Here is a 26,296-nt window from a genome sequence, read left to right on the forward strand (position 1 = left end):
AGAACCTTATCTGGAACAGAAGCAGGAGATTAACACATCTGGCCAGTTGGTGCCTATGCTGTCCTAACTGCTAATGTTGTGAACATACCTCTGCTCAGGAGTTTATGTCTCACCTTGATAGAAGATTACTTCCATGAGAGAAGATTTTACCAGAAAATATTTTGCCTTGAAATTACTTAAAATGTGATCCAGCTTCATGCAAGCCCTATAAACTATACCAAAAAATGTGTCGTAAGAAAGGATCACTCAATTCTAAGTAAAGTTCAAAAGTACATTTATTTAAAATGTGGGCAAGATTTCAATATAAAAGAAAAGAGTATAAGAAATAAAAATAAAAGTACAAAACATTTCAAATCTTTAACGTCCATAATTTAGATAGCAAGGTGTTTATTTACATCATTTCTATTTGCAGCGAAAGCTCCATTAACAGTGTTGTGAAAACATTTAAAAACCCGCAAATGAATCATAAAACCTAATGTGGGCTCTTAAAAGTCGTATAATACAAAACATAATTTATGTTTCCTCAGAATAAAATTACACATCTTAAATAAGATGCAATGTATTTAATATATTTGTCTTCCTGCTTTAAAAACGCTTGTCCCGAAGAAAGCAGCTGGAAAACAAGGGCGTCTGTGGGCGCGGCCGGGGCAGGCCGCGGCTCCTGGCAGTGGCGCAGGGGCGTCAGTTGAACTTATATGTAGGCGTGTTGAGGAAAACAACCCACAGCAGCGCAGACCAAGCCCACACCCAGCACGGCCATGTGCAGAAACAGAGTCCCAGTGCCCGAAGCCCCGCTCCGGAAACCAGGCCCTGGCTTCCCCTGCAGGGCACCTTCCAGGCCCTGCGGCCCAGGCCTCCGCCCGCGGCAGGACGACGCAGCTGCTCTCAGGCTGCAGACGCGAGGAGAGGCCCGAGGGGTCACCCACAGACAGCTCAGGCGAGCTTTACGCCAAGTCTTCCTTCCGCAAGGAAAGGCAGTGCAGACCAGGCTTTCGGATGGAAACACTGAGGGCAGCAGAGAGCCTGGAGAGATGTGAGAGCACCTACTCTAGAGGACAGCCTGCGGCATTCAGCGGGCCTCCCAGCGGCTCCACCACTAGGCCTGGCAGTGTGCCCTAGCCTGGGGGCTCCGGGAGTGCTGAGAGCGGCCCACCCACCGCCTTCCCAAAGGATATGACTCGTAGTCCAGTGTCTGAGTGAGCACTCCAGTGAGAACAAACTCGGCGTTGTGAACATCTGCCAGCAACAAAGACAAAACCTGTCAAACAGACAGCACCTGCCCGCACCCACACCAACACGCAGCAGAGCAATGAACGTACCTATTCCTCTGGCAAAATACTCTCGACACAAGTGAAGGTCATTTTCACAGGATATTAAAATTATTTCTGACAAACTCTAAGGAAAAGAAAAGCAGCTTCTTGGTTACTGAGCCTCATGCATGACACTGATGCATTCAACAGCGTTTCACTTCTGTGTACCTTGTTCTGCTTATGCTCCACGAGTTTCCGGAAAGATGGCTGCTTTGACAGCACTTTGCCCCCTGCGCACTCCACAATCGCTTTCATGGTTGACAGACTCGGGCAGATCCCAGGAGTGATGTAAAAGTATTTCGCCTAAAAATGAAAATATGTGTACTGGTTTCAAACTGAATTTTCAGCGTGTGTAATTTCTCATTCTACCCCAAAATTTTGACAAAATGCCTAAATTCACGGAGCTAAACGGTGCCAGACACCCCTTAGTCCCCCACATGAAGTGGGCCTGGCAGAACCCAGACATGGCATTTCAGAAACAAGCACCCTCATATGCTAGGTGTGACCTGAACTGTAATTATTAAGTGACTAGGACTTTAATGCCTGTAAGACATGAGGTATTCTGTGGTAAGAGCCAGAATAAGAACATTTTTCACAATTTCTAAAGCTCAGATGGAGTACAAAATGATTTTTATGGTTAAAATTTTCTAACACCCTTACTCTTAACTGTACCATAAGTACCATTTTGTATTAAACTCCTCAAACATTTAGAAAAACAGACTATTTTAGGTAATGTACTCTTAGCTCAGTACTACAAATCTCTCTTGATTCCTAAGTTGGCTCCTTAAGAGTAAAAAAAAAAAAAACAAAAAACTGATTACCTTATTAATCTACTAAGCCACTGTTTGATACAAAAAAATTTTCCAAACTGTTCTTAGAAACATTTAAACACTGTAGTCTAGAATTATTAGACACATATTCAGTTAATATTTTCTCAAGAATGGTCTCCATTTTCCAGCTGAATAAATGTTTTATGAGAATAGAGTTGTTAAAAGCAAAAAAAAAAAAATTTTAATCTCTTACAAATTATTCATAACATACTCTTTGAACCCAGGTTATGTGTAATGCATCTCTCTCCGTATCGATTCTCTGAGCCGTGGAACAACAGGGGAGAGGGGAGCACCCAGCTCTCTGGGGGCGAGCCACCCGCTCCGTCATGGCCACACGGCCACAGCAGCTGAGCTGAGCTCCCATCCAGGCATACCTTGAAGAGCGGAGAAGCGTGGGCCCTCCTCAAGGACTCCTCCAGACTGAAGGAGAAAAGCACTTCGGCCTCCGCATCTCGGAGGAGGTAGTTCTGCTCGTCTGAAAAGGAAGACAGCACGGCCTCAGAGAGGGCCTGGCACTGGGGTGCAGCACGTGCGACCGGCTTCAGGCGCCCCGGGAGAAACCTGTGAATGAGTAAGTCTCCCTGACTGTATTTCAGTTCCTTTCCTCCCGAAAACAGCCAGGCCAAAGACACTCTTCCTCCTGGACCAGGGTTTCTTAGCTTTTAGGAACAAATGTCCCGAAAGCCGTGGACCCGCCTCTCACCCCTGGATGGCTCCCTACCCCCTCAGCTGTAACTTCACACTGATGGGGGGCCACAGCGCCCCAACCCAGACCCAGGTGAAGGGCGCCTGTGCGGAGGGACAGCCTGGGAACCAGCTTCACAGCCAGCGTGTGCTCCCGGGGACCAGTGAGTTCAGAGCCACCGGACTCCAGCCGAGAGTCAATAGGCAGTTTACTGATGTACCAGAAACAAGTTCCTTTTATATACAAACACGTACAGCAATTTACAAAGAACAGTTATACCAGATCTTGAGGATCTAAGAATTTTTAAATAATACCTAATTTGTCAAAAAATAAAGATCACAAAATGTTTTAATCTTATGAATACATCTCGTTCCGAAAAGCATTTTATTTCATCATCGTAACCAAACAGTCCAGGGTCGGGCTGCGTTAGATGACACGCTGTAGGGCCGAGGGGCCACACGCTGGGTCTGCCACTCGCCCTTCTCTTCTCAACAACACCTTAAGAAGAAGGCGTTACACTCGGTGAAAGAAGAGAAGAGTGTCTTAAAAGTGACGTTAACATGAGCAGGGAGCACTGTCGCTCACGAAGTGCTGCAGTCGAGTCACGGGCTGTGTCTGGGACCTTCGCGTCCACAGCAGGGTGGCGGCTGCGGGGCCTGCTGAAGAGCTGCGACGGACGAGGAAGCAGCCCGTGTCTAAGGAGGGAGGACTCGGAGAGGAACACAGTGGCAACGCCAACCCTGGGTTTCTAGGTGGAGCAGCTAGAGTCGCGTCAACTTGCTCAGAGTTGTGCCGCTGCTGCTGAGTCGCGTCAGTCGTGTCCGACTCTGCGTGACCCCAGAGACGGCAGCCCACCAGGCTCCCCCGTCCCTGGGATTCTCCAGGCAAGAGCACTGCAGTGGGGTGCCATTTCCTTCTCCAGTGCATGAAAGTGAAAAGTGAAAGTGAAGTCGCTCAGTCGTGTCTGACTCTTTGCGACCCCGTGGACTGCAGCCCACCAGGCTCCCCCGTCCCTGGGATTTTCCAGGCAAGAACACTGGAGTGGGGTGCCATTGCCTTCTCTGGGGAGTTGTGCCAAGAGTCAACTTGAAAATCAAACTTCCAACAGCAGCACAAAGAGCATGTGTATTCCAGAAAGAAAGAACCTATACAACTGGCGTCTCAAACTATGTAAAGACAAATACAGAATGTCAAAACGCCCGTCCCCCACGGCTGGAAGTCCCAGCGTTAAAGCTGTCAGAACCCTGGCGGGGGCCGTGCTGCAGAGTTGGGGCGGAGGGGTGGCCGTCGGGGGCTGCCTCCGCACAGGGGACTTGTCCCGGGAGCTGGTGCGTTTAGGACATGAGGAGCAGGCATCTCACTGCTGGAGCACAGACGCGGGAAAGCAGAGGCGTGCCTGAGCCTGTGCTGCAGGACTGGGAGGGGACGGGCAGGCACGAGACGCACCGTGGGAGTCGGCTTGGCGCAGCCAAAGCCCACGGGCCTGTGCCATTGGCTCCCAGTCTGCCCTGTGGAACCGGGGGTGGTGGGGGTCCCTTGGACACGCTGGCACCGGCGTCAGGGCAGAGAAGCCTAAGACGGGCCCAGGGCACGCCTGTTCGCCAAAGCCACCAGGAGGCCAGGACCGGCGGCAACAATAGAGGACACCAGGGCCAGCGTGGCCGGCGGCCACTGGCACAGCGGGCGACGTGGGAACGGTGACGAGACAGCAAGGAGACGTGAGGACATAGGATAAGCGGGAGTTAGTCGCGGGGCAGTGGCCAGGGCAGACTTCAAAGCGCTCCCCCCAGACGACTTGAGAGCAGACAGGGTGGGGAGGGGACCACCGAGGACATCACCCAAGCACAGGTCTGCCCTGTGCAGCCCCCGGCAGGAGGCGTGCGGTGGGCACGCAGCAGTGGAGAGACGGTCCCACCGCAGATGCCCTGCCTGCCCTGGGGTGGGTGCCCCGCACTGACCCCCAGGCCATGCGTCCCGTGTTCCCAGGACACTCCTGGCACCCTGGCCCTGCTCCGTCCACCGCCCCACACCTGGAACCCTGCTCAACAGCCAGCATAGCAGAGAGGACGAACCGTCAGGAAGCAGCAGGGCAGGGCCACAGAGCTCTTCCCCAGCACTTCCCCATCACCACGGCCTTCCTACTTCACAGCAAGATGCAAAGGCACCAGATTTCACGCTGAGACATGAGAGAATCTGTTATAACTCACAGACTTAAAAATGGACCTGGTGTTTGCTGGGATGGAAACGGGGACAGATTCAAGGCAAAGCCCTCCTAACTGGGCACCCCGGCCCCGAGGCGCGGCTCGGCCCCTCACCGATGAACTTCTGGCACTTGAAACACTCCTCCAGCCACTCAGGGGTGACGATATGCTTCACCACGGAGATGGCCGTCAGGAACTTGACCGTCCGCGTCACCTTGCTGGCGATGAGGTGGGTGCACTTCTGTGTAGACTCGGCGACCTCCCCACCCAGGATGTAGAGCTTCTGCGGGCCAGGAACACAGAGCAGGCGTGAGACCACCCTGTCTGCAGAGCCGCCCGCCCACAGCTGGGACCTGTCTAGACCGTGAACGGGGCTCTGGGCCATGGAAAACGTTGAAAGCGGTGAAGCCAGACCCACGCCACCATGCGGGCAAGGCAGAGACTGGGAGCGACAGTGAGCATTTCCCTAATCAGTGCCGCACAAGTCAGGAGTAAAGCGGGCCCTCCACCGGACCCCAGAGGGCACCCTGTGAGAAGCAGGACGCTCTGCGGAGGCCCCAGGCCACCCACGCCTGCCGGGAGCCAGCACGGGAGATCCCACCCATGACAAGGTCATGCAGAGAGGCCTGATGGGCAAGGCGAGTCAGGTCTCGAGGGTCCTCTGCTGCTATACTACACTCTTCGGACATTACAGGGGCTATCCCTGACCACCTTTCTCTGGAAGAGTTAACTCAGAGCTCCAGTTAACAGTCTCCTGCATATGAGAAGAGTGTCTCGGCTTAACCCCGGCTTAACCCCTTTGACGGCTTTCTAACTTACCTGACCGGTCTGCCCGGCTTTACAATTTGTGGACTGTTTACAGACCCCAACCGTGAGAGGCACGGTGGTAGGCATCTACCACCTAACGTAGATGGTGCAAACTTCTTGTCCTGAAGTTTGATTGGTTTTCCACGTAAACCAAGTTATTCAGCCTCTTTTCTCCACTAATTTTCCCACTACACTATTTCTTCCTAATCTAATCTTATATTTCTAAATAAATAAGTTTTTCCTCGCCTACGCCGTTTCCCCTTCAAATTCCCTGGATCCACCGGGGCAGGACCCCAGCACACACCCAAGTGAGTGCTCGTGAGGTACATTAAGACATGGTCTCTAAGAAATGACGACACAAAAACCGACCTAAGACATAGACACGTAAGAGCTGATCTCTTTACACCCAATCTTAAAAGTAAAAAAAAGAATTTTATAGTAACACTTAGAATTGTTTCTTTTCCTTAAAAAAATAAAGGGAAATGTTTGAATCCGTGATACAGGTCAACTATACTTTAACCATCCCCTCCCCAGACAGCCACATAACAAAACACAAGCCCACAATCTCTCCTGGTGTTACTTCCAGAAGTGCATTTATGTAAATAAATACAAATACACTGCTGAGCCCTGGGCCCGCCGCACTCCAGGGAACAAGTCTTGAGAAGATGGTGGGTTCATTCAGGAAAGCTGAAGGGGCACAGCTACTCTCGTAAGCTAAAGACCTTATGAAAATGGGATTTGCGTGGCTTTGCTAACGTGTGATTACAAGACTGCTCTTGGCCTCCTCACCTGAGTTGTCCTAACAAGAATGCACGCGTCTAAGGAGGAAGCTGCAGCAAGAGGCGGCGGGAAGGCGAAGGTGCATGACGACACAGTAAGCACATGCCATGAACGCTGCTACAGCGGGCTACTGCTGACCACGCGTTAGCTTAAAGACGGCTAGCCTAAAGCAGATGGACATAGCAAGGACATTCCTGAAAGTCCTTATGCAGAACAGAAGGAAAGGTCACCTTTATGTACTGCTGAACTTGAACAGGCTCAAATCCAGTGAAAAGCACAAAAGGGGTCAGTTCTGGGGTTAACTTCTTGGTAGGAGGTGGAATATCTTCGATCCTATGAAACAGAGAACGGCTATTACTTCCCTGATGTGTTCTTTACCAAACAAGGGGTTTCAACAGCTTTAAGAGGCCCTGAGAGCTTTACCTGTGTGTGGTTCTCTTTCCTTAAAGGGAAAGCACAGTGGCTCATCTGCCCTTTCTTCCCCACCATTTACACAAAGTCACCCCAAAGGGCTCTTACCCAGCACCCCTCCCACCCCCAGCCCGCGCTGGCCCTGGGGGTCTGTGAGGGCGGGAGCGGGGGCTCCCAGGGGCCCCTGTGGTCCCAGCCCCCCACCGCCTCCCACAGGACCCATCTCACCCCAGAAGCTCTGACGCAGGACAAAGCTGGTTGACTCAAGCACACATTTTATATTAAACTTTCTTCCCTTTCCTTAAATTTTTTCAAATCCTATTTTTAGGTTATATTTGAAACAGTCTATTAAATTAAAAAACCTGTAGCATTTTAATGATGGATACAGTCACATAATTAGGCTTTTACTAAAGAATCCAACGATCCCCAGCCTGGGTGGCTGTGGGGACTGGAAGGAGGGGGCTGAGGAGACAAAGACCCTCATTCAGCGCGGCCCTGGCGGGTCGGCTTCAGCAGGCAGACCAGACAAGAGTGGGCACGGGCCGCCCCAGCCCCTGAGGGGCTCCGCCCCTCCCGGCGCGGCTCCCAGGCACACACTGCGGAAGCCCGGAGCTGGGCTCCAGTACCCCCGCCCCTGTCGCACCAGAGCAGATCATTTCCCAGGACAGGGGTTCCGGAGAGACAGGAAAAAGATAAAGAAGACTGGACTAGTTTTTCTTTTAATAAGAAAGGAAAAGACACTGTCTGTTCCCCATTTGTCTCCAGCAATGAAACGAAAGCTGTCACAACACAGCTGCGAGGCAAGCAAGCGGCAGATCCTTCCAAGTCCTGGTAGTTCAGTTGCTCAGTTATGTCCGACTCTCTGTGACCCCACAGACTGCAGCCCACCAGACTCCTCTGCCCATGGGCTTCTCCAGGCAGGAATACTGGAGCGTGCAGCCATGCCCTCCTGCAGGGGACCTTCCCGACCCGGGCACGGCACCCATGCCTCTTATGCCAGCGGCATCAGCAGGCAGATTCCTCAGCACCCAGTGTCAGCGGGGAAGCCCTTCCAAGTGAAAATCCCAACTGCCACCATTTCCTAGAACATACTGGGAAAGATCATCAGCCTTAAAAAAACCAGGTGATTCTTCCTACCTGGCTCTTTTAGAAGAAGGCTGGATATTAGTTACTTCGTTCTGCTTCGGTTTGGGAGGTAGTCTTACACCCTGTAATTAAAGGACGATTTACCTTAGTCAGCCTCCCCAGTAACAGAGCAGCTTCTGAGCGCTTTCTACCCACCTCACCTCACACAAGAAACGCTCCCCACTGCACAGCCGGCAGAGACCACAGGCGCCGCGAGCTGCCCAGGGAGCCTGGCCACCCTCCCTTGTCACCTGACCCAACGGCACTTTAAGACGTCTTCACACCTCTCAGCTCCTGTAATAGATTTAATCCTCAACCTTGAACTTTTCAAAACACTTTTTCCTTCAAATATTTTTTTTGTCTAAATGGAATTTGGAAAACATAATGATTGCAATCACATCCCTCCAGAAAGATGGAGGTTCCCCTCTGAGGGTGCAGGACGGTCAGGTCACAGCACTCTGGAGGCGAAGGCAGGCCTCTGATGGCCACTCCAGGACCCGGGCACAGTGCCCACGCTCCTAATACCAGCTGGAGGCCCTAACCTGCAGAGACGCCGAGCCCAGAGGGGAGCCGGTGCCTGAGGCCCCCACAGCCAGCCTTGCCCTGGCCTCTAATGCAGACCTTCTCCCACAGCACACTCATTTACCTACTATCGGAAGCAACCACCTCTCCACCTGAGGTGAGGGTGGTGGTGACGCCGCCACCCTGAGCGAAGGGCAGCCCTTACTTATTCCTACCACCCAACCCCTGGTGCTCCAGTGCAGAATAGCCCACCCAAAGGCAGCCCACCAGAGACCCCAGCCCGCGGGCTACAAGCCCGCCACCACGGCGAGGAGCTGCGGCCAGGGCTGACGCACCGGTGCCCCAGTTCTCGCCTCCCGAACCCCATGGAAACATACGATCACCCACTCTTCTGCTCTGCAAACCTTCGCAGCTCTCTGAAGAAGTCATGGGACTAACGTGTGTGTTAATAAGGAACTCCCAGTATCATCAATGAAGAGGAAAAAGGGTGCACTGAACAGCTAACAACAGGCGAGATGATTCAGCCCTCATCTGTCATGATGGCCGATTACTACGTTAGTTACAGATACAAACACAGCCCTCCTTCTTCGTGACACAGTAACGCCACAGCGAGGCGACCAACTTGACGTACCATCAACAACTCTGCTGACACTTTCAACGGAACTCTCCAGGCATCTGAAGAGAGAAGACAGGTTACTGTTCAGAAATACTGTATAAATAAAGGACCCGTAATCAATATAAAAGCCTTTTCAGGACCCCTACACACTATTATATATAAAACAGGTTAACAATAAGGACCTGCCATACAGCACAGGGAACTCTCTACTCAATACTCTGTAATAGCTGCATGGGAAAAGACCCTAAAAAAAATGGATACAAGTATGACTGATTCACTTTGCTGCACCCCTGAACTAGCACAACGTTGTAAATCAACCGTATTCCAATAGAAAAACAATTAAAAATGGAGGTGTGTCAGTAACAGCAGAAATGAGAGGCCTCTCCAGGTCCAGGTCATCCTGGACACGCAGAGGCTCAGGGGACAGCCTCCAGGAAGGGAGCTGTGAGGACTATTCCTGAGTTCACAGGGAAGCCTGGCAGGGGCCGAGGGTTCTGTGTGAGACAAACCCGAGCAAACTGCCCGCCCGTGGCCCAGTGCAGGCACCGCCCGCCCGCGTGGGCTGCACCCCGGACAGTTCTGGGAGCCCCGTTCTCGGGGGCTCTGGCGTCCGAGAAACCATCTGTGACGAGCACAGCGCGTGGGGGCGGCGGCCCAGCTGGGCCCTCAAAGACACGTGTCACCGAGGAAGGGCCTGGCACCTGCACCACGGCTTCAGAGCGGACGTTACACCCAGGTTTGTCCCAGGGAAGCAGGCAGACTGCAGATCAAACCAGGGAGGGCCTTCTTGCGACTGAGGCCATTAGGACCAGAGCTGGATGGGCTCCCTCATGGCAGCGCGTGTTCCAGCAGCTGGGAGCGACCACTCCTTGGAGGGGCCGCCTGGAGCACAGTCAGGGCGGTGCAGAGAAGACAGCACCCAGAGGAAGCAGGAGATGAGACGAAAACCGACACCACCCTGAAGCCAAGAGTGGTGCCTGCAGCGCCAGCCCATGGCCACAGGGAGCTGCCTGCTTACCCAGAAGGTTCAACACCAGCTGCGGGGTCGGGGCGAAGGGGTCCTGCAGGCCGAAGGCGGTGTAGCGGCCGTACTGCGTCTGCCGCAGGGCCTCGAAGTTCCCCAGCAGGATGTCCCCCAGCCACTGGGCGTTCACGCACGGGATCCGCCACTCTTTGGCCTTCTCATACTTTAAACCAGTCGGTCTTTTTTGTTGTGGGGGGCAGCGGGGGAGGAGAGGAAAGAAAACACATTCGTTAGCCTTATCGGTGTTCAAACTTATACTTCTGTTAACACAAGCCAGCCCACACTTGCTCACACTGGACGTGGCAGGGAGGGGTCTGCAGAGCTGGCCAGGCTGTAAGGAGGTATCCCCGTGTTGCGAGGCCGCTGCCGGGCCGGCTGTCAGCTCAGCACCGCCACCTAGTCTGACTGCAGCCTCCTTAACCATCCCGTTTCATTCCCCGGCTAGCATCGCCACCATCACTGCCATTCTGTCAACAGACTCTGTGACGTCCACCCGAGAACTCGGACAGACCAAGGGACCCGGAGCGGCGCCATGCGGGCCCAGACGGAACCCGGCTGACCGAGGGACCCAGGGCAGCACCATGCAGGCCCAGACGGAACCCAGGTGACCGAGGGACCTGGGGCGGAGCTGCACGGGCCCAGACGGAGCCCCGGCTGACCGAGGGACCCGGGGCAGGGCGTGCGGGCCCAGACAGAGCCCCGGCTGACCAAGGGACCCAGGGCGGGGCTGCGTGGGCCCAGACAGAGCCCCGGCTGACCGAGGGACCCGGGCGGCGCTGTGCAGGCCCAGACGGAACCCGGCTGACCGAGGGACCCGGGCGGCACTGTGCAGGCTGAGGGTGGCCGTGGCGGCGCCGCGCTTACTCTCTGCAGATGAGGATGGTGTTGCTGCGGCACAGGTAGCCTGTGTACTTGGCGCCCGCCAGGTACGCCATCAGCTTCAGGTCATCCCTGTCGTTGTCGACGAACCCCGTCACAGAGATAATCTGGGGGGAAAGGCCCAGTGAGGTCAAGAGGGAACGATGGTTTAACCCGCCTGACGTGGCTCTTCTCCGTTAGTTCTGCTGCAGACAGACGCGTTTCCGTTCCTGCTCCAGCACTGACGGGCACGTCGGTGACACCACCTCTGAGAATGCTGCACACGAGCCAGCCAGGGGGACAGGAAGCAAAGACACCGAAGGGGAACGCTTCCCTGTGTCGGCGCGACACTGTTCCGATCACGGTAAGAGCTACCTAGGCACATTGGTCAGTTCCTCTTACTGGCCCCGGTTTGGGGCTTATCTGGCCAGGAGAACCGACAAGAGATCACACCTGGCCGGCTTCGGCCGCTCCTGGTCTCAGACACTGAACTGTGAAGTGAGTGAAGTCACTCAGTTGTGTCTGACTCTGAGACCCCACAGACTGTAGCCCTCCAGGCTCCTCCATCCATGGGATTTTCCAGGCAAGAGTACTGGAGTGGGCTGCCATTTCCTTCCCCAGGCCTCTTCCCGACCCAGGGGTCGAGCCCGGGCCTCCCGCACTGTGGGCGGACGCCTCACCGCTGACCGCCAGGGAGCAGCCATGTATTGAACAGTGTCCAGGACGCGGGAGAGCCCGTGAAGTGTCAGGAGCTATGACTATTACAGGGAGCCAGAGGAAGAAGCAAGATCTTATTCCGTGCAGGGAGGCAGGGGAGCCTTACGTGCTGGGAGCACGGCTTGCCCCCCGGGGGGAAGGCCACGGGGAAGTGCAGGGCCCGATGGGGCGGCACCAGCTTCTTCTTCTTCAGGACTGTGTTCAGCCAGTGTGCCGTGACACACCTCTTCCTCTCCTTTATCGCCTGCAAACACAAGAGTACGGGCTGGTCCCTGGGGGCTTTACTGCAGGTGACACACAGAACTGTAAGGCTGTGTAACTACAAGGTCGCTTCTATTGAAAGTCCTATCAATATAGGAATTTCAGGAGCTTAGCACTCAACTGAACTAATAAACTACAACAGTGTCACCAGTTAACTTAAACACAACCCGGAATCGGTACCGTTTACACAGGAACAAGAGCCAACAGTGGGGAGGAAAGCTGACAGCCCAGGAAATGAATTCAGTGACGGAAGGAGAGGACACTCCCGATCATCAGAATTACAATTCCCCCGTGAGAACACAGCGAGGTACGAAAACCTAACTGCCCCTGAAATTACCGCAGGATGGGGACCTGCGAGCGGGCGGCCCTGCCGGGGCGGATGGTTCCACCTCCCTCTCACTGGGAACCTGCCTTTCTGCCCCGGTCCTCACGGGCAGAGAAGCCAGGGGCCACAGAGGTGTCCACACGCCAAAGGCGGAGGGAAATGAGCGAGAAGCGGCTTCCTGTCTTCAGAGGTGGGAGAAAGTCCTTTCCAAGCACGACCGTCCCAGCGTTGCTCAGAGCCCCCCTGGTTCCAGCAGACCCGAGCCCTCACCTGTGCGAACAGCCCGCTGACCTGACTCTCGCAGAGCAGGTGGGTGCAGCGGCTCGAGAACGTGGGGTCCACGGCTCCTCCGTGCGCCTGGATGATCTGCACACAGACGAGACCCACGGTCAGGCAGCTCCTGCACCCAGGGGAAGAGGGCCTTTCGATCTCCAAAGGGACAGAGCTCATGAGACCCACCAATATGCACACAGTGTCTTTCCCAAAGTGTGAACTAACCATCGGTTATATTCACAGGCTTCCCCAGCCAGCACTACACAGCAAAGATGAACGGTAAGCCCTGTTTCATCTCAACTTGGAGGAAGAGTGGGTACCCTCTCTCTGAGACAGGGCACGGCGGATGTTTTAGATAAACCAGCTGTTCTGCACCGTGGGCGTCCCACGTCTCAGGGGGCTGGCTGCACCCCGACTCCCACGCCAGATGCCAAGAGCACCTCCCCTGCTGGGACAGCGAGAAAAGTTTTAGACAGCGCCAACTGGTCCCTGGGGCCAGAAGCGCTGCCTTTAAGAAGCTTTATTCTGAAGAGAAAGAAAGCAGAGCAGCATTAAGTTAAATTCAGCTTCTGAATTTCTTAACTTTTTCATCCTGGCTTGTATCCCAACTGCAGCGGCTGTCTGGCTGTGTGGCACTGAGGGGGACACTGTTACCAAAAGAGCGAGAACTTTCTTGGGTTGGCCAAAAGGTTCCTTTGATTTTTTAAACTAAAAGATGTATTTTTAATGCAGCCCGAGAGCTTGACTGAACAGCGTGTCCACTGTTTCGTCCCTCTGCCTGCTGCCACTTCCCAGGCAGCTTCATAGTCCCACACTCCCAAGACTTACTATCATTTTGAGCAAACAACTGTTCCAGGTGCCTGTCTTCAGTCTTCTAGGGAATTAGCATTTTTCTCCAGTAAGAGAATTTTGTTAAGACTGAAATAAATGGAAATTCGAAGGTGCCATGTTTGGTGAATATGGTGGATGAATCAGAACTTCCCGGACAAGCTCTCCCAGTTTTTGCCTGGTCGTCACACATCAAAGAAACATGCGATCTGAGTTATCTTGATGGAAGAGCATGAGTTTTCTGGTGATTAACTCTGGGTGCTCTTCGTGCAGTGCTGCTTCCGGCTGGTCTGAGCGGGAGGAGTACTTGTTGGAATTAGCCGTTGGGTCTTCCAGGTGGAACCACAGCAGAGGACCCCCTTCCACCCGCTCCAGATACACGGCATCACCTTCTCTGGTGTGGCTGGTGGTGGTTCACTTCACTTGCCCCCAAATCTCTTCTGTTCATTATTGTGCAGTATTTTCTCATCGCTGGTCACAGTTTGTTTTAAAAACAAAACGTTTTTTGTTATGTTTCAGTAGAGAACTGCATGGGGAAAAAAGGTCAAGAAGGCTTGTTTCGCTTTACTTGTGTGGAACCCAAACATCAAAGTAATGAACACAGGCAAGCTGGTGCAACTCATTCTCCACGCTGCATGCGGATGTCCTGAGTGTGTTGGCTACCTCACACGCAGTGTAACGTTGACTGCTCTCAGCTAACGTCTCGATTTGCTCACTATCCACTTCAACTGGTCTACCCAGCCATGGGGCACCGTCCAGCAAGAAATCGCTAGCAGGAAACTTTGCAAACCACTTCTGGCACACTTGATCAGTCACAGCACCTTCTCCATACGCTGTACAAAGCTCCCTTTTATTCCTTTTCAGTTGTTTTTTTGCCTTTCTTGAAATAATTAAGCATAATATGCCAAGAATATTCCTTTGTTTCTTTCATCTTCAATATTAAAATGACTACACAGAAATTCACCAATTTTGATAACTTTTAAAAAGAATACAAGCTGATAAGACAGCTGTCACAGAACAATCTAACAAAACTGTTTTGCATGAAGTTAAAGTCAGTTAAGCGGTATCAGAGCTGTCTTACAGAAAAAAACAAATGAGCTTCTTGGCCAACCCAGTGTGAGTACAGGCGTAGGTACACGTGTGTGTGTGTAGGTGTGTGTATCTTAGTGACCTCACCCTTTTCCAGGTGGCCAGCAGCTGCTTGTCAGACATCTGCTCTGGATAATCCGCGATTGCAAACACACAGCCCAGTAGGAAGCCTTCTTCTGGGACTAGAACAGAATCACACAAGGAAAATGAACCAGAGCCCGCACTGTGAACGTGTGCACAGAACACGAGAAAGCGCACTCTGCAGAGCTCAGTGTGAACCTATGAAGTCAGTCATGCCTGCCCATGACGTCTCCACCCGTCGAGGACCTCTGCAAAAGGTCCTGCAAAACCAGCTGCTACAATGGAGCTACCCGATCGGCTATCACGTGATTCAAACCGGGAGCCACTACGGTCTATGTCTGGGCGCCGAGCACTCTGAGTGGTCCTTGCGGCAGCCCGCCATTCCAAGGACACCAGTGTTCACTTCAGGGTATGGACGGAGGCCCAGACCACCCGAGAAAACTATCGATTCCGAACTACTGTCCCCATTTTCTACGTATTTCTCTAACGCAAATCCTTAGCCTGCCCTCAAACGCTCTCAGAGCAGGTACAAGGGTTTCAGGGAAGGGAAAGAAGGATGCACGTTACTAACTCTCCACCGCTGGGTCGTGTCCGAACAGTGGGGGCTGCGCCTGCGCCTGAGGTGGCGGGGGCTGCAGGGCCTGGGCCGGTGGGCCGGGCGGCTGCACCGTCGGCTGCATCTGCTGCATCTGCTGCAGGCGCTGCAGGTGCTGGAGGTGCTGCTGCTGCAGGTGGGCGAGCTGCTGCTGCTGCTGCAGGGGCGGCTGGGGCCGCTGCAGGGGCTGCTGGGGGAACTGGTGCGGGTGGGCCGGCGGCGGCGGGAACGGGTGCGCTGGAGGCGGCGGGTAGGGCTGCTGGGCCAGATGCTGCTGCTGGAGCTGCAGGAGCTGCTGCGGCTGCAGGTGCAGGACGGGCTGCGGCGCCGGGGCCGGCTCTGGGGCCACCTTCACCTGGCCGAGCAGCACGGCGCTCCCAGGGCCTTGCTGGCCGTGGCTCACCTGCTGCTCCAGCGTCTTCGTCGGCGCCGAGAGGGACTGCAAGATCTGGAAGCAGAGATCAGGCAAGGGTGCGTCCACAGCTGCTGCCCTCACCTCCAGGCCCCTCAGAGAGCGGCGCGCACACCCAACATGCCGCGCTCACGCTCACCAGTGGCCCGCCTCTCCCCGTGCACACACACCGCCAGCTCAGTGAAGTGGGCACGCTAGTACTCGAGACCTCTTCACCAAAACGTGGAACAGAGTAAGTAAAACGGAAGAGGCTACGGAACGGACGTGGGCAGATACACTCCCTGGAGTGGCTGACTCGCTCCAGAGAAGGACTGGGGGTGCTGGTGGGGGGCTGTTGTGTCCCGCTGACCCCACAGTCCTGCTGCGACCACAACACCTCGCCACCCCCCACCTCCCCCGGGCCACACAGCCTGACCAAGCCTCCCTCCCACAGCTGCCATTTCCCAACAAACAAAGGGTACAGAGGTCGCCAAGACCCCACCTGCATGAAGGCACGGGACACTGCAGCCCCGGACGGCAGCCCCCAGCCCGCCCCGTCTGTGGCCGCCCCACTCCACCACACACACGAGGGGCAGGAGAGACCCAGCCGCAGGTGTGTGCATGTGGGCAGCCCTCCCCAGCCCCGAGGCCCATGCACAGCGGTCCATTCCCCATCCTCAGGGTGGCGTGGGGCCCTGCACACACACTGGACAGAAGGCCTCAGGCTGGAGCCCCCGCCGGCCACGGCATCTCCCGAGCTCACCCCCTCCTCGGGAGAGGTGTCGGCCAAGCACCCGACAAGCAACCAAGAGGCTTCAGGAACCAGGGGCATCACCTGGCAGAGAGTCACACCCCCTGTTATTTTACTACCTGCTTAGCGCTGAACCTAACGAAAGAAACCTGTCTTATTATGAATTTTCCCTACATGCTCAAAAAAAATTGGAAGGCAACTTCCTACGGTCAAGGAAAACAGTAACAAACAGATTTTACTAAAGGCAATGCCAAAGAATGTTCAAACTACCACACACTTGCACGCATCTCACACATTAGCAAAATAGTGCTCAAAACTCTCCAAGCCAGGCTTCAACAGTACATGAACTGCAAAACTTCCAGATGCTCAAGCTAAAGGCAGAAGAACCAGACATCAAACTGCCAACATCCACTGGATCATGGAAAAAGCAAGAAAATTCCAGAAAAACATCTACTTCTGCTTTATCAACTATGCCAAAACCTCTGACTGCGTGGATCACAATGAACTGGAAAATTCTGAAAGAGCTGGGAATACCAGACCACCTGACCTGCCTCCTGAGAAACCTGTATGCAGGTCAGGAAGCAACAGTCAGAAATGGACATGGAACAACAGACTGGTTCCAAATAGGAAAAGGAGTACGTCAAGGCTGTATATTGTCACCCTGCTTATTTAACTTCTATGCAGAGGACATCATGAGAAACGCTGGGCTGCCAGAAGCACAAGCTGGAATCAAGATTGCTGGGAGAAATGTTAATAACCTCAGATATGCAGATGATACCACCCTTATGGCAGAAAGTGAAGAGGAACTAAAGAGCCTCTTGATGAAAGTGAACGAGGAGAATGAAAAAGTTGGCTTAAAGCTCAACATTCAGAAAACTAAGATCATGGTCTCCAGTCTCTTCACTTCACGGTAAATAGATGGGGAAACAGTGGAAACATTGACAGACAATTTTTTGGGGCTCCAAAATCATTGCAGATGATGACTAGAGCCATGAAATTAAAAGACACTTTGTTCCTTGGGAGAAAAGCTACAACAAGCCTAGACAGAGTATTAAAAAGCAAAGAAACCACTTTACCGACAAAGGTCCGTATAGTGAAAGCTATGGTTTTTCCAGTAGTCATGTGTATTTGTGAAAGCTGTACTATAAAGAAAGCCGAGGGCCAAAGAATTGTAGCTTTTGAACTGTGGTGTTGGAGAAGACTCTTGGACTGCAAGGAGATCCAACCAGTCCATCCTAAAGGAAATCAGTCCTGAATATCCCTGGAAGGACTGATGCTGAAGCTGAAGCTCCAATATTTTGGCCACCTGATTGAAGAAATGACTCACTGGAAAACACCCTGATGCTGGGAAAGATTGAGGGCAAAAGGAGAAGGGGACAACAGAGGATAAGATGGTTCGGTAGCATTACTAACTCAGTGGACATGAGTCTGAGCAAGCTCCAGGAGTAGGTGATGGACAGGGAAGCCTGGCTTTCTGCAGAGCACGGGGTTGCAGAGTTGGACACAATCGAGCAAGTGAACTGAACTGAAAAGTCAACCAATACAACTAATCCCTATTTTTGTATCCCTGTCATTTAAATAAAACTCTGGAAATTCAACTTTCACATAAAGCAGTTACACAAAAATTTCAAATATGTTTTTAAACATACATCTTTCACTAGATAGACTCCAAAACATAAACGTTATATAATTTGCCAGAGTAACAGGCCTTGGATTCAGTGATGAAACAAATTAAAACTGAAAAAAGTTAAACTCAAGAGTCTGAGTACATCTGTCTTAGGAATCACCCTACATGTAAGAGGAGACTCTCTGGGCACTCTGAAAACTTCGCAGTTGAGCTCTGGGCAGAAAAAGCAGATTTAAATAAGTTTTTAAGTAACAAGATAACTCTTTTCTCTGTGCAAGTATTAAAAAATACCCAGTCAAGTGGGGCAGAAACGAAGCCCAGCACAGACCCAGCCGAGCAGAGAACAGCACTTGGAATGCTGACCCTGCAGAGAAGCAGGCGGGAGCAGGAGGGGCCGGGGGGCTTCAGGGGGGTTGTTACCACTTTACAGCCTTGGGGACCATTAGAATGGGCTTCCCTTGTAGCTCAGTTAGTAAAGAAACCGCCTGTAATGCAGGAGACCCTGGGTCAGGAAGCTCCCCCCGAGAAGGGATAGGCTACCGACTCTAGTATTCTTGCCTGGAGAATCCCATGGACTGCAGCCTGCCAGGCTCTTCTGTTCATGGGGTCGCAAGAGTCGGACACGACTGAGCAGCTACACCGCCGCCGCCGTGAGAAGGTAACCTGCACGCGCGCACTGCTTCCCCTCAGCAGCGGCAGCCCACTTGAACCCGAGAGCCTGCCTGCCGACAGCAACAGGGCAAAGTGAGGGGCTCCCGAGGGCGGCATCTGACATCTGACGGGGCCGGCGCGCCTGGGGCGGGCGGAGAGGCAGCCAAGGGCCCAGCCGACCTGAGACGGGCGCCCCGAGGGCCCGCACAAGCCCGCCAGCCGCGGAGAGGCCCCGGGAGCGCCCTCCCCGGCCACTAGACGCTGTGCCCAGCTTTCTGATCTGCATCTGGCTGGAGACCTGTGTGAGCCCACCTGAGCGGGCACGCAGCGTGCCGCACTGCCAGCTACAGTTTTCAGGGGACGCCGAGTCTGGATGCCACTCTGCACTGCCACAGTCCTTAGTTAAGTCCCTGACGCTGAGCGCCACATCTGACACACACACGCACAACTCCTAACCGCCAGAAACGTGCAATCTCAGGAAGAGTCTGATGGCTGCTGTTTCCCCAACCTCCAGATCTAATTTTAAACTAAATCTTCTAACTTTCAAAGATTCCTTTTCTCCACATCTAGCAGTGAAATGTCCCAATGTTCCAATGCTGCTGAAGAGCTCCGCAAAGGTCTCCGAAGGTTTCCCGTCGGTATCACAACCCTGCCCTGGTGAGGACGGACCCCACCCCGCCCACACCGCGGGCAGAGCGAGACTGTCTTCCCTGGCGGTGGCACCTGCAGGATTGCTGGCGGGAAGGCAGACGTGTGCCCCGCCACAGACTGCGCATTTCCAGGTGCAAGGGGACAGATTCCAAGGTACAGGAAACTTGGGATTTAAGTCAACCTCCACTGCACTGGAAAGACACAGAAGCCACTGGAAACACCATCACTGACGAGCGGGGCCCTCTGCGCTGTTGGCTGGCACCCCCCACCACCCCCCAGGCAGCCCCAGGGAACAGCCCAGGGAGACATCCGCTGGCCCGCAGGGCAGGTCCCCTGGAGGCTTCCCCAGCCTGCTCCAACCCCGATTTCTGACTTCCTCCCTTTCTCTGCCTCTGGCTGGGCATCCGCACCCCACCCTCCCCACAGCTCCTGCAGGGCTGGGTGCTGACACGGGGCCCACGCGCCTGCTCCTTCCCAGGCTCCAGCTTCTCCCTGGGTCTCGGTGGCACCACCTGGCCAGGCCTGGCCCTCCCGTTCTCTGACCACTTTCGCGCTCCTCCCGCCACTCGCCACTCACAACTGGGGCCAGCACACGAAGTGCAGGTCCTCTGGAGCACAGCAGACGCCTCAGCAGACCATGGCCGGTCAGCTGCGGTGCGCGACCTCGCCCTCCGCCTTCCCCTCCGAAGCCGCCACTCGCCCAAAATCGCCTATCCAGACGCACCAGCTCTGCCTCCTCCGGCTTCCCCTGCGGGCTGTGGGTACCGCCCCAGCCCTCACCGTGGGCCAGACCCCACCGCGTGCACTCTGCCAACACCCCAGGGCAGGGTGCCCCTCACCCTGGCTCCTAACCAGCTCCAGCACACGTCCGGAACCTCACGTCCATGTCGGGACACTCGCCCCCCAAGTCCCTGACCCCGTGTTCCCCCCACACTCCCCCCAACCCCGGCCAGGGGCCGCCCCTCCAGCGTCTCAAGGACCAGGTACTATCCACTGGTCACTCTTTACCCCAAGACAGGGAGGCAGGGAGGGACACTTCTCACACACTATTAACCAACAGGACTCTCAAACTATACCCCCGCGCAAGCTTAGGCCCCACCTGCCAGGCCCCTCCAGTCCTCAGGACACAGCAGGGTCAGTCTGCTCGGGGTCTGAGGGCTGCCCCCTCCACCCAGAACTCACTTTCAGCTCTGCCAGGGCTGCCTGGGGTTAAGTGCCCGACCTAAGGAGCCTCCTCTGCCGGCGGCTGGTACACGACTCAGCAGCACCGTCCAGACACCCACGTCATGGGGAGCCCTTCTGCTCAGACCCGTCTGCGCCCTGCCCGCCTTCTGCACCCGAGACGGGGCTGGGCTCCTCATCTTCACTCACCACCTTGTCTCCAGGGCCCCCCCCCCCCACACACACACAGGGACCCGCACACACACAAGGACTCTCCCTACACACACAGGGACCCCACACACACACACAGGGACCCACACACACACACACAGGGACCCGCACACACACACACACACACATACACACACACACAGGGACCCGCACACACACAGGGGCCCCCCTACACACACACACACACAGGAACCCCCACACAAACACACAGGGAACCACACACACACAGGGACCCCCCACACACACACACAGGGACCCCCACACACACACACAGAGACCCGCGCACACACACTCGGGGACACACACATCCCTAACTGCCTTCTTTTTGTCCTGGATGGAAAAACAGCTACTAAAGCGTTTAAGGTCCATTCTGTACAGCAGGCTCCCATCACAAAACTGTAAATTAAACCTGAGGCTTCTTCAATGAATGACGAACCACGCCATGCCCTCTATCGACCCACAGCTCGTGGTAAACACCAAGGCATAGCTGGCAGCCTCGGGCTTCCCTCCGGCGCCACCGTCCGGGGCAGCCTGGCCGCGGGGCGTGTGCCGCTCAGCGGGGTCAGGGCCTGTCACCACTCTCGTCGGGAGTCTGTGACACTGAACACACGAGTGTGCAGACACAGAGACTGGAGAACACGCCCTCGGCAAAGAAACACAACTCGTGCATTAACTGTTCTGAAGAAGCAGAGAACAACCGGATCTTCTAAAAAGGCTGAAACCGACACGTGCAGCCCTGTCTAGAAGAGTGACTTACGTGCGCCACGTTGGAGGGGCGGCTCATCTGCTGGATGTCGGCGTTGTTGGTGATGTTCCTCAGCGTCCGCATGGCCGGACTCCAGGCGGGCATCACCTCGGGCCTCTCCGGGCCCTGCAGGCTCTGTCCCGGCGCCAGCAAGCTCCCGCGGACCTCGGGCGGCAGGATGCCCCCGGGGACAGGCGGCACGTTGGCACACAGGTTAATCAGCCCGGGCTCCTTGCCGGGGGGCAGCCGGCGCTTCGCCGCCGCCAGCTGGGGGACCTCCGCAGGGGTCCAGTTTAAGTTCCTCTCTTGCTTCTCGGGCGAGGAGTCTGAAGAGTCGTCGAACATCAGCTCCCCTTTGGACTTCTCAGCACTCGACTTGGGTGAGAACGGCGGCGGCTCGCCGGAGGGGGAGCCCTCCTGAGAGCTGGCCGGGCTGGACTTCCCGTCCGTGCTGCCCTCGTTCGGCGAGTCCGGCTCCTCATTGCCCGCCCCCTCCTCCTCCTCCTCTTCCTCCTCCTCCTCGTAGACGATGAGGCGGGGGTGATAGAGGGCTTCATCCTTCCTGGTCTTCTCGGAGATGCAATCCAGGACCCAGTCGGGGGTCACAATCTTAATACTGGCTCTCCTCAAAGCACACTCGTATTTCTCCTGTGGGTGAAGCACAGACACACACAGAAGCAAGCTGCGGGGTTTTTTATCAGACCTCCTAGAATCACGGACGCAAAGCAAGAACTCTAGGGAGAGAAGAGTCAGCTCCTATTGTGGCCACTTCACCCACAGGAACCACTCAGACCCCGTCAGACAGGAGACAGGAAGAACCACGCATCAGGGGTCACAGGACGCCGTCCCGTGTGCCAACAGCAGTCTGAGAAGACTGTGCTTCAATTCTCGTTTACAAACGCAACTTCAGACAACACGCAGCGCCAGGACTCCTGTGAGACGCTCAGGAGCGAAAGGCGTGTCTGCCGTCCAGCGTGGTGATCACCGAGAGCCGCTCGGAGCCGTGCCGCGGTGGACGGAGCCCCCAGGACCACAGGCAGGCACGGGGCGTGAGGACACCGCCCCAGCAGGCACCAGCGTGCACCAAGCTCGTTCCACTGAAGACACAAAGTCGCAATGATTGGGACCCCACGAGGCTTCCGACTGAGCTCTGCACAGAGGTCAAACAGGTGACGGGACTATGAGGGGAGCCAGCGCCAAGCCGCGGGCAGGGAGGCCCGGCGGGGTCTGTGGGCAGCGAGCCGGGGCGCCTGCGGACTCTCCAGGGGACAGGGCAGACGGGAAGGCACGCCCGAGGGAAGAGAGACGGAGGAAACCCTACGTGAGAGCAATGTGATAAAGCAGCTTCAAGTGAACCAGTTCGTAAATGTGGCTCGGTGAACCGGCAGAGTCCCACCCACCTGTGCTAAAGCCTCAGCTAACAGCCATTCTCCGGGAAACAGGGATTTGGGGCCCTAAACTACACCCACTTCCTGCTGCACGCCAGGGTCAGGGGCGGGCTGGAGGACCCGAGGACCCTCCCCAGCTCCGCCTTCCGCCTTCAGTGGAGTGCGAGCATGTACACCCCGAAACCAGCTCCCTCCGCCAAACACTGAGCAACATACCCTGTGTTTTGGCCGTTATTAAATTCCTCCATTCTTCTCAACTTAAAACATTTTAAAAATTCAAGAATACAGAAAACATAGTTTTATCATGCCATTTATGTATTTTCTCCATAAATTTATCAAAAATGAAAAAAATTAAACGTGCCATTTATTTTTGTGTATATAGTCAGCTAGCTCAGTTGGTAAAGAATCCACCTGCAATGCGGGAGACCTGGGTTTGGTCCCTGGGTTGAGAAGATTCCCTGGAGACGGGAAAGGCTACGGACGCCAGTATTCTGGCCTGGAGAATTCCATGGACTGCATAGTCCATGGGGTCGCAAAGAGTCAGACAAGACTGAGCGACTTTCACTTTCAGCTGGTCTGACAAATCCACTCGATTCATATGCTGCCTCCAACTGTAATCTGACCATTTACAAGTATTCTCTCATAGTTTTAAAACTTATAAACATTTCATTCCCCTTAAATTAGCTACCTAAAATCAAAGGATTTTCAGCTATAAGCCAGTTGATAAAAAGAAAGGGGGGGAAAAAAAAAACCTATACTCTTAAATCAAAGCATACGACTTATCTCTTAAATTGTCACGTAAGATACAGCTTTTTACTTAAGTAGACTTTAAGATTCACCCCAAATTTTCAGAGCTTCTCCCTGGAGTAAGTGGCTTACTAAGGTAAAGCACACTCGCCAGCTCACAGCTCACTTTCTTGTCAGAATAAGCACTATGAACAGTACACACCCACGGGCTGTCCTGCTTCCGGGGTCCAGGGCAAGGGACCCTCTGGCAGGTGGGTCTGTCAGCTTCCACGCCCCCTTCACCCCAGACCTTGCTGCACGCCCACCTCCCACTCAGTGAGTCAGCGCACTCGGGGGAGACACACATGGTGTCGATTCAAACTGAAGGCAATGAAAAATATGGAGGTCATGACTGACGTGGGAACATTAACTTGTCACAAGACCTTCCAACTGTGAATACACTACACTGAGTTCTCAAATAACTGTCCACGGGAGGAAGAAAGCTCGGCCTCCACACGAGAGCAGTTCTGGCACTTCGTGCAGGGGTGCGGCAGAGGCCCCGGGCTTCCTCCCCACCCCAGCAGGTCCTGTTCTGCTCGGTCTGGGGCCCTAACACGTCCTGCGGGGCTGCGCTGCTGACCTGCACCCCACTCGGGGACCCCAATCCCCACGGCCCCACCCGTGCTTAGGGAAGAGGTAACCACCGCTTAAATAGTCCAGGTTATTAAGGACAGTACACTGAGAACTGCTCCAAATGCATGTTTATCATTATACTCAGTACGACCCTTTGTAAAAACTGTAACGAGCACTAACACACATTTTCACAAAATTGAAGTTTTAGTCGATGTGAAAGGAAACTTAAAGATTAAAAAAATCTGTCCAATCTTCACCATGAAACAAACCCAAATTTCTTTGTATTTAAAAGTCACATCCGGTTCAAAGTAAAATTCGTCATCTCCCATCCTTTGTGGAATGAAGCTGTTTTACAAGTGACATAAACTCACGTCATCAGCTTTTGCAAACAGAATCCAGTTAATTTAAAAGAAGTTCAAAGAAGACATGCGATGACTGAAAATGCTTAGAAGACATTTAAAAGGAGAACGTACATGGGTCGCTTACCCCCTTTGGCTCGGGAACAACCAGGTGTGTGCACTTTCTGTTGAGGTTCAGCTGACAGCCACCCCCGTGGAAGGTGAGCATCGCCCACAGGGCGCTTCGGTCCTCAGGCGACACCTGGCGGGAACCAGAAATCACGCTTCCATCACACTCACCGACTTGCCTGCCCACTTTTTGTGACATCATAACCACTGTGCTCATCTTTCTTCCTTCTTAAATGAAATTAACCTAAGCGTATTAGTGGGAAAAACAAGATGAGCTTTCAGCTATGCGCTTGTTATAGTAACTTTTACTCCTATCTTCAGTTTTATAAACATCACCTTTTTTGCCTTGTCACCAAATAAATTAAAAAATACTTATGTCCACACTCCAGGGGCTGAGTGGAGGATGACTTCATCACATGACAAACGACAGGGAAAAAGAACTAGCGCACCACACTCCATCTCCCAACTCCGTCGTTTTTTAAAACGTTTAAATGCAGTGGTATAAAGATCATACTCCAGGGATTCCTTAAGAATCAATGGATAACAAATAAATGCTTATCATGAAATGAATTAAAAATAAACGACAAAAATACAGTGGCGTATAAGCTCAAGGGAAAACGTAATTACCAAGCACACAGAAAATGAGGCAAGCATAAAAGGCGTATTCCTATGCTTGCGCAAGTGATGAAGCTGAGACTCAGATGCGATGGCTTATGCTGCGACAGAAGCTTTCACTCCAGAACCAACAGCTCCATTTATTGCCTGCCTACTATGTGCCAGGAACTGTGCCAAGGGCTCCTCATCCCTGCGACCCCGCAGGGGACACACGAACTCACAGAAGTCAGAGCTGATCATCGTAAAACCTAGGTCTGCCTAAGTCCAGGCCTGACTCCAAACTGTGCTTCCCACTGTTCTAGACTGCTTCGCTAAGGGCAGGTCCTACTAAAAACAATTCCTAAAAAATAAAACTTTATCATCTGAAAGTCAAAAGAAACATTTAAGGAAAACAAAGGTGTTAATTCTAAGATAATCTTGGAAGTCAATTTTATGCTAGGTAACTTACTATAAATTGTGAATTACAGTTAAGAATTCTGAACTTTGTCTCAAGCTAATTTTTTTCAAGTTTAACAAAATTTTTTCTTTTTAACTGTTATTATTCAGATTGCCAAAAATCTAACATCCTGTGTCTACTCTCCATTTTACAAATATTTCTAGAAATTATTTTGCATTCCATACTACTCTGAATACTAACAAGAACACATTAATTTTACAAAATCACCTTAAAATCATTATTTTGTATGTCTTTAATTTAGTCAGTGACACATTTCAGGAGACTTGATCAGAAGGTGTTATTTTTAATAGTGACTTCCACAAAAACATACCCTGCAGCATTTGGTGGTGAGACTTAATTACATGATAAAACATATGACTCTAATAAATTATATAATCTTTATTACAAATGAAATAAAAACCGCAATCTAGACATGGCTTTATTATTTTTATTTCACTGACTAGTCCTCCACCCTACGGCCTGGA

At 53.4% G+C, this 26,296-nt stretch overlaps 1 protein-coding gene across 1 annotated transcript in view; it reads right to left on the minus strand.

Moving 5' to 3' along the window:
* Positions 1 to 373: 373 nt before the first annotated feature.
* PAXIP1 (PAX interacting protein 1) overlaps positions 374 to 26,296 on the minus strand; it is a 38,802-nt gene continuing 12,879 nt past the window's right edge. The window contains exons 5-21 of the mRNA XM_040260136.1: positions 24,780 to 24,893; positions 21,559 to 22,194; positions 15,315 to 15,786; positions 14,750 to 14,844; positions 12,743 to 12,838; positions 11,993 to 12,130; positions 11,176 to 11,297; positions 10,306 to 10,490; positions 9,303 to 9,346; positions 8,162 to 8,232; positions 6,844 to 6,946; positions 5,141 to 5,309; positions 2,515 to 2,615; positions 1,479 to 1,613; positions 1,320 to 1,395; positions 1,176 to 1,236; positions 374 to 697 (exon numbers count right to left, since the gene is read on the minus strand). Coding sequence (XP_040116070.1) covers positions 682 to 697; positions 1,176 to 1,236; positions 1,320 to 1,395; positions 1,479 to 1,613; positions 2,515 to 2,615; positions 5,141 to 5,309; positions 6,844 to 6,946; positions 8,162 to 8,232; positions 9,303 to 9,346; positions 10,306 to 10,490; positions 11,176 to 11,297; positions 11,993 to 12,130; positions 12,743 to 12,838; positions 14,750 to 14,844; positions 15,315 to 15,786; positions 21,559 to 22,194; positions 24,780 to 24,893 — 2,634 coding nt within the window. The 3' untranslated portion in view covers positions 374 to 681. The remainder of the gene's footprint in view (positions 698 to 1,175; positions 1,237 to 1,319; positions 1,396 to 1,478; positions 1,614 to 2,514; positions 2,616 to 5,140; positions 5,310 to 6,843; positions 6,947 to 8,161; positions 8,233 to 9,302; positions 9,347 to 10,305; positions 10,491 to 11,175; positions 11,298 to 11,992; positions 12,131 to 12,742; positions 12,839 to 14,749; positions 14,845 to 15,314; positions 15,787 to 21,558; positions 22,195 to 24,779; positions 24,894 to 26,296) is intronic.

This window comes from Oryx dammah, unplaced genomic scaffold (assembly GCF_014754425.2).
Source record: "Oryx dammah isolate SB20612 unplaced genomic scaffold, SCBI_Odam_1.1 HiC_scaffold_18, whole genome shotgun sequence".
NCBI lineage: Eukaryota > Metazoa > Chordata > Mammalia > Artiodactyla > Bovidae > Oryx > Oryx dammah.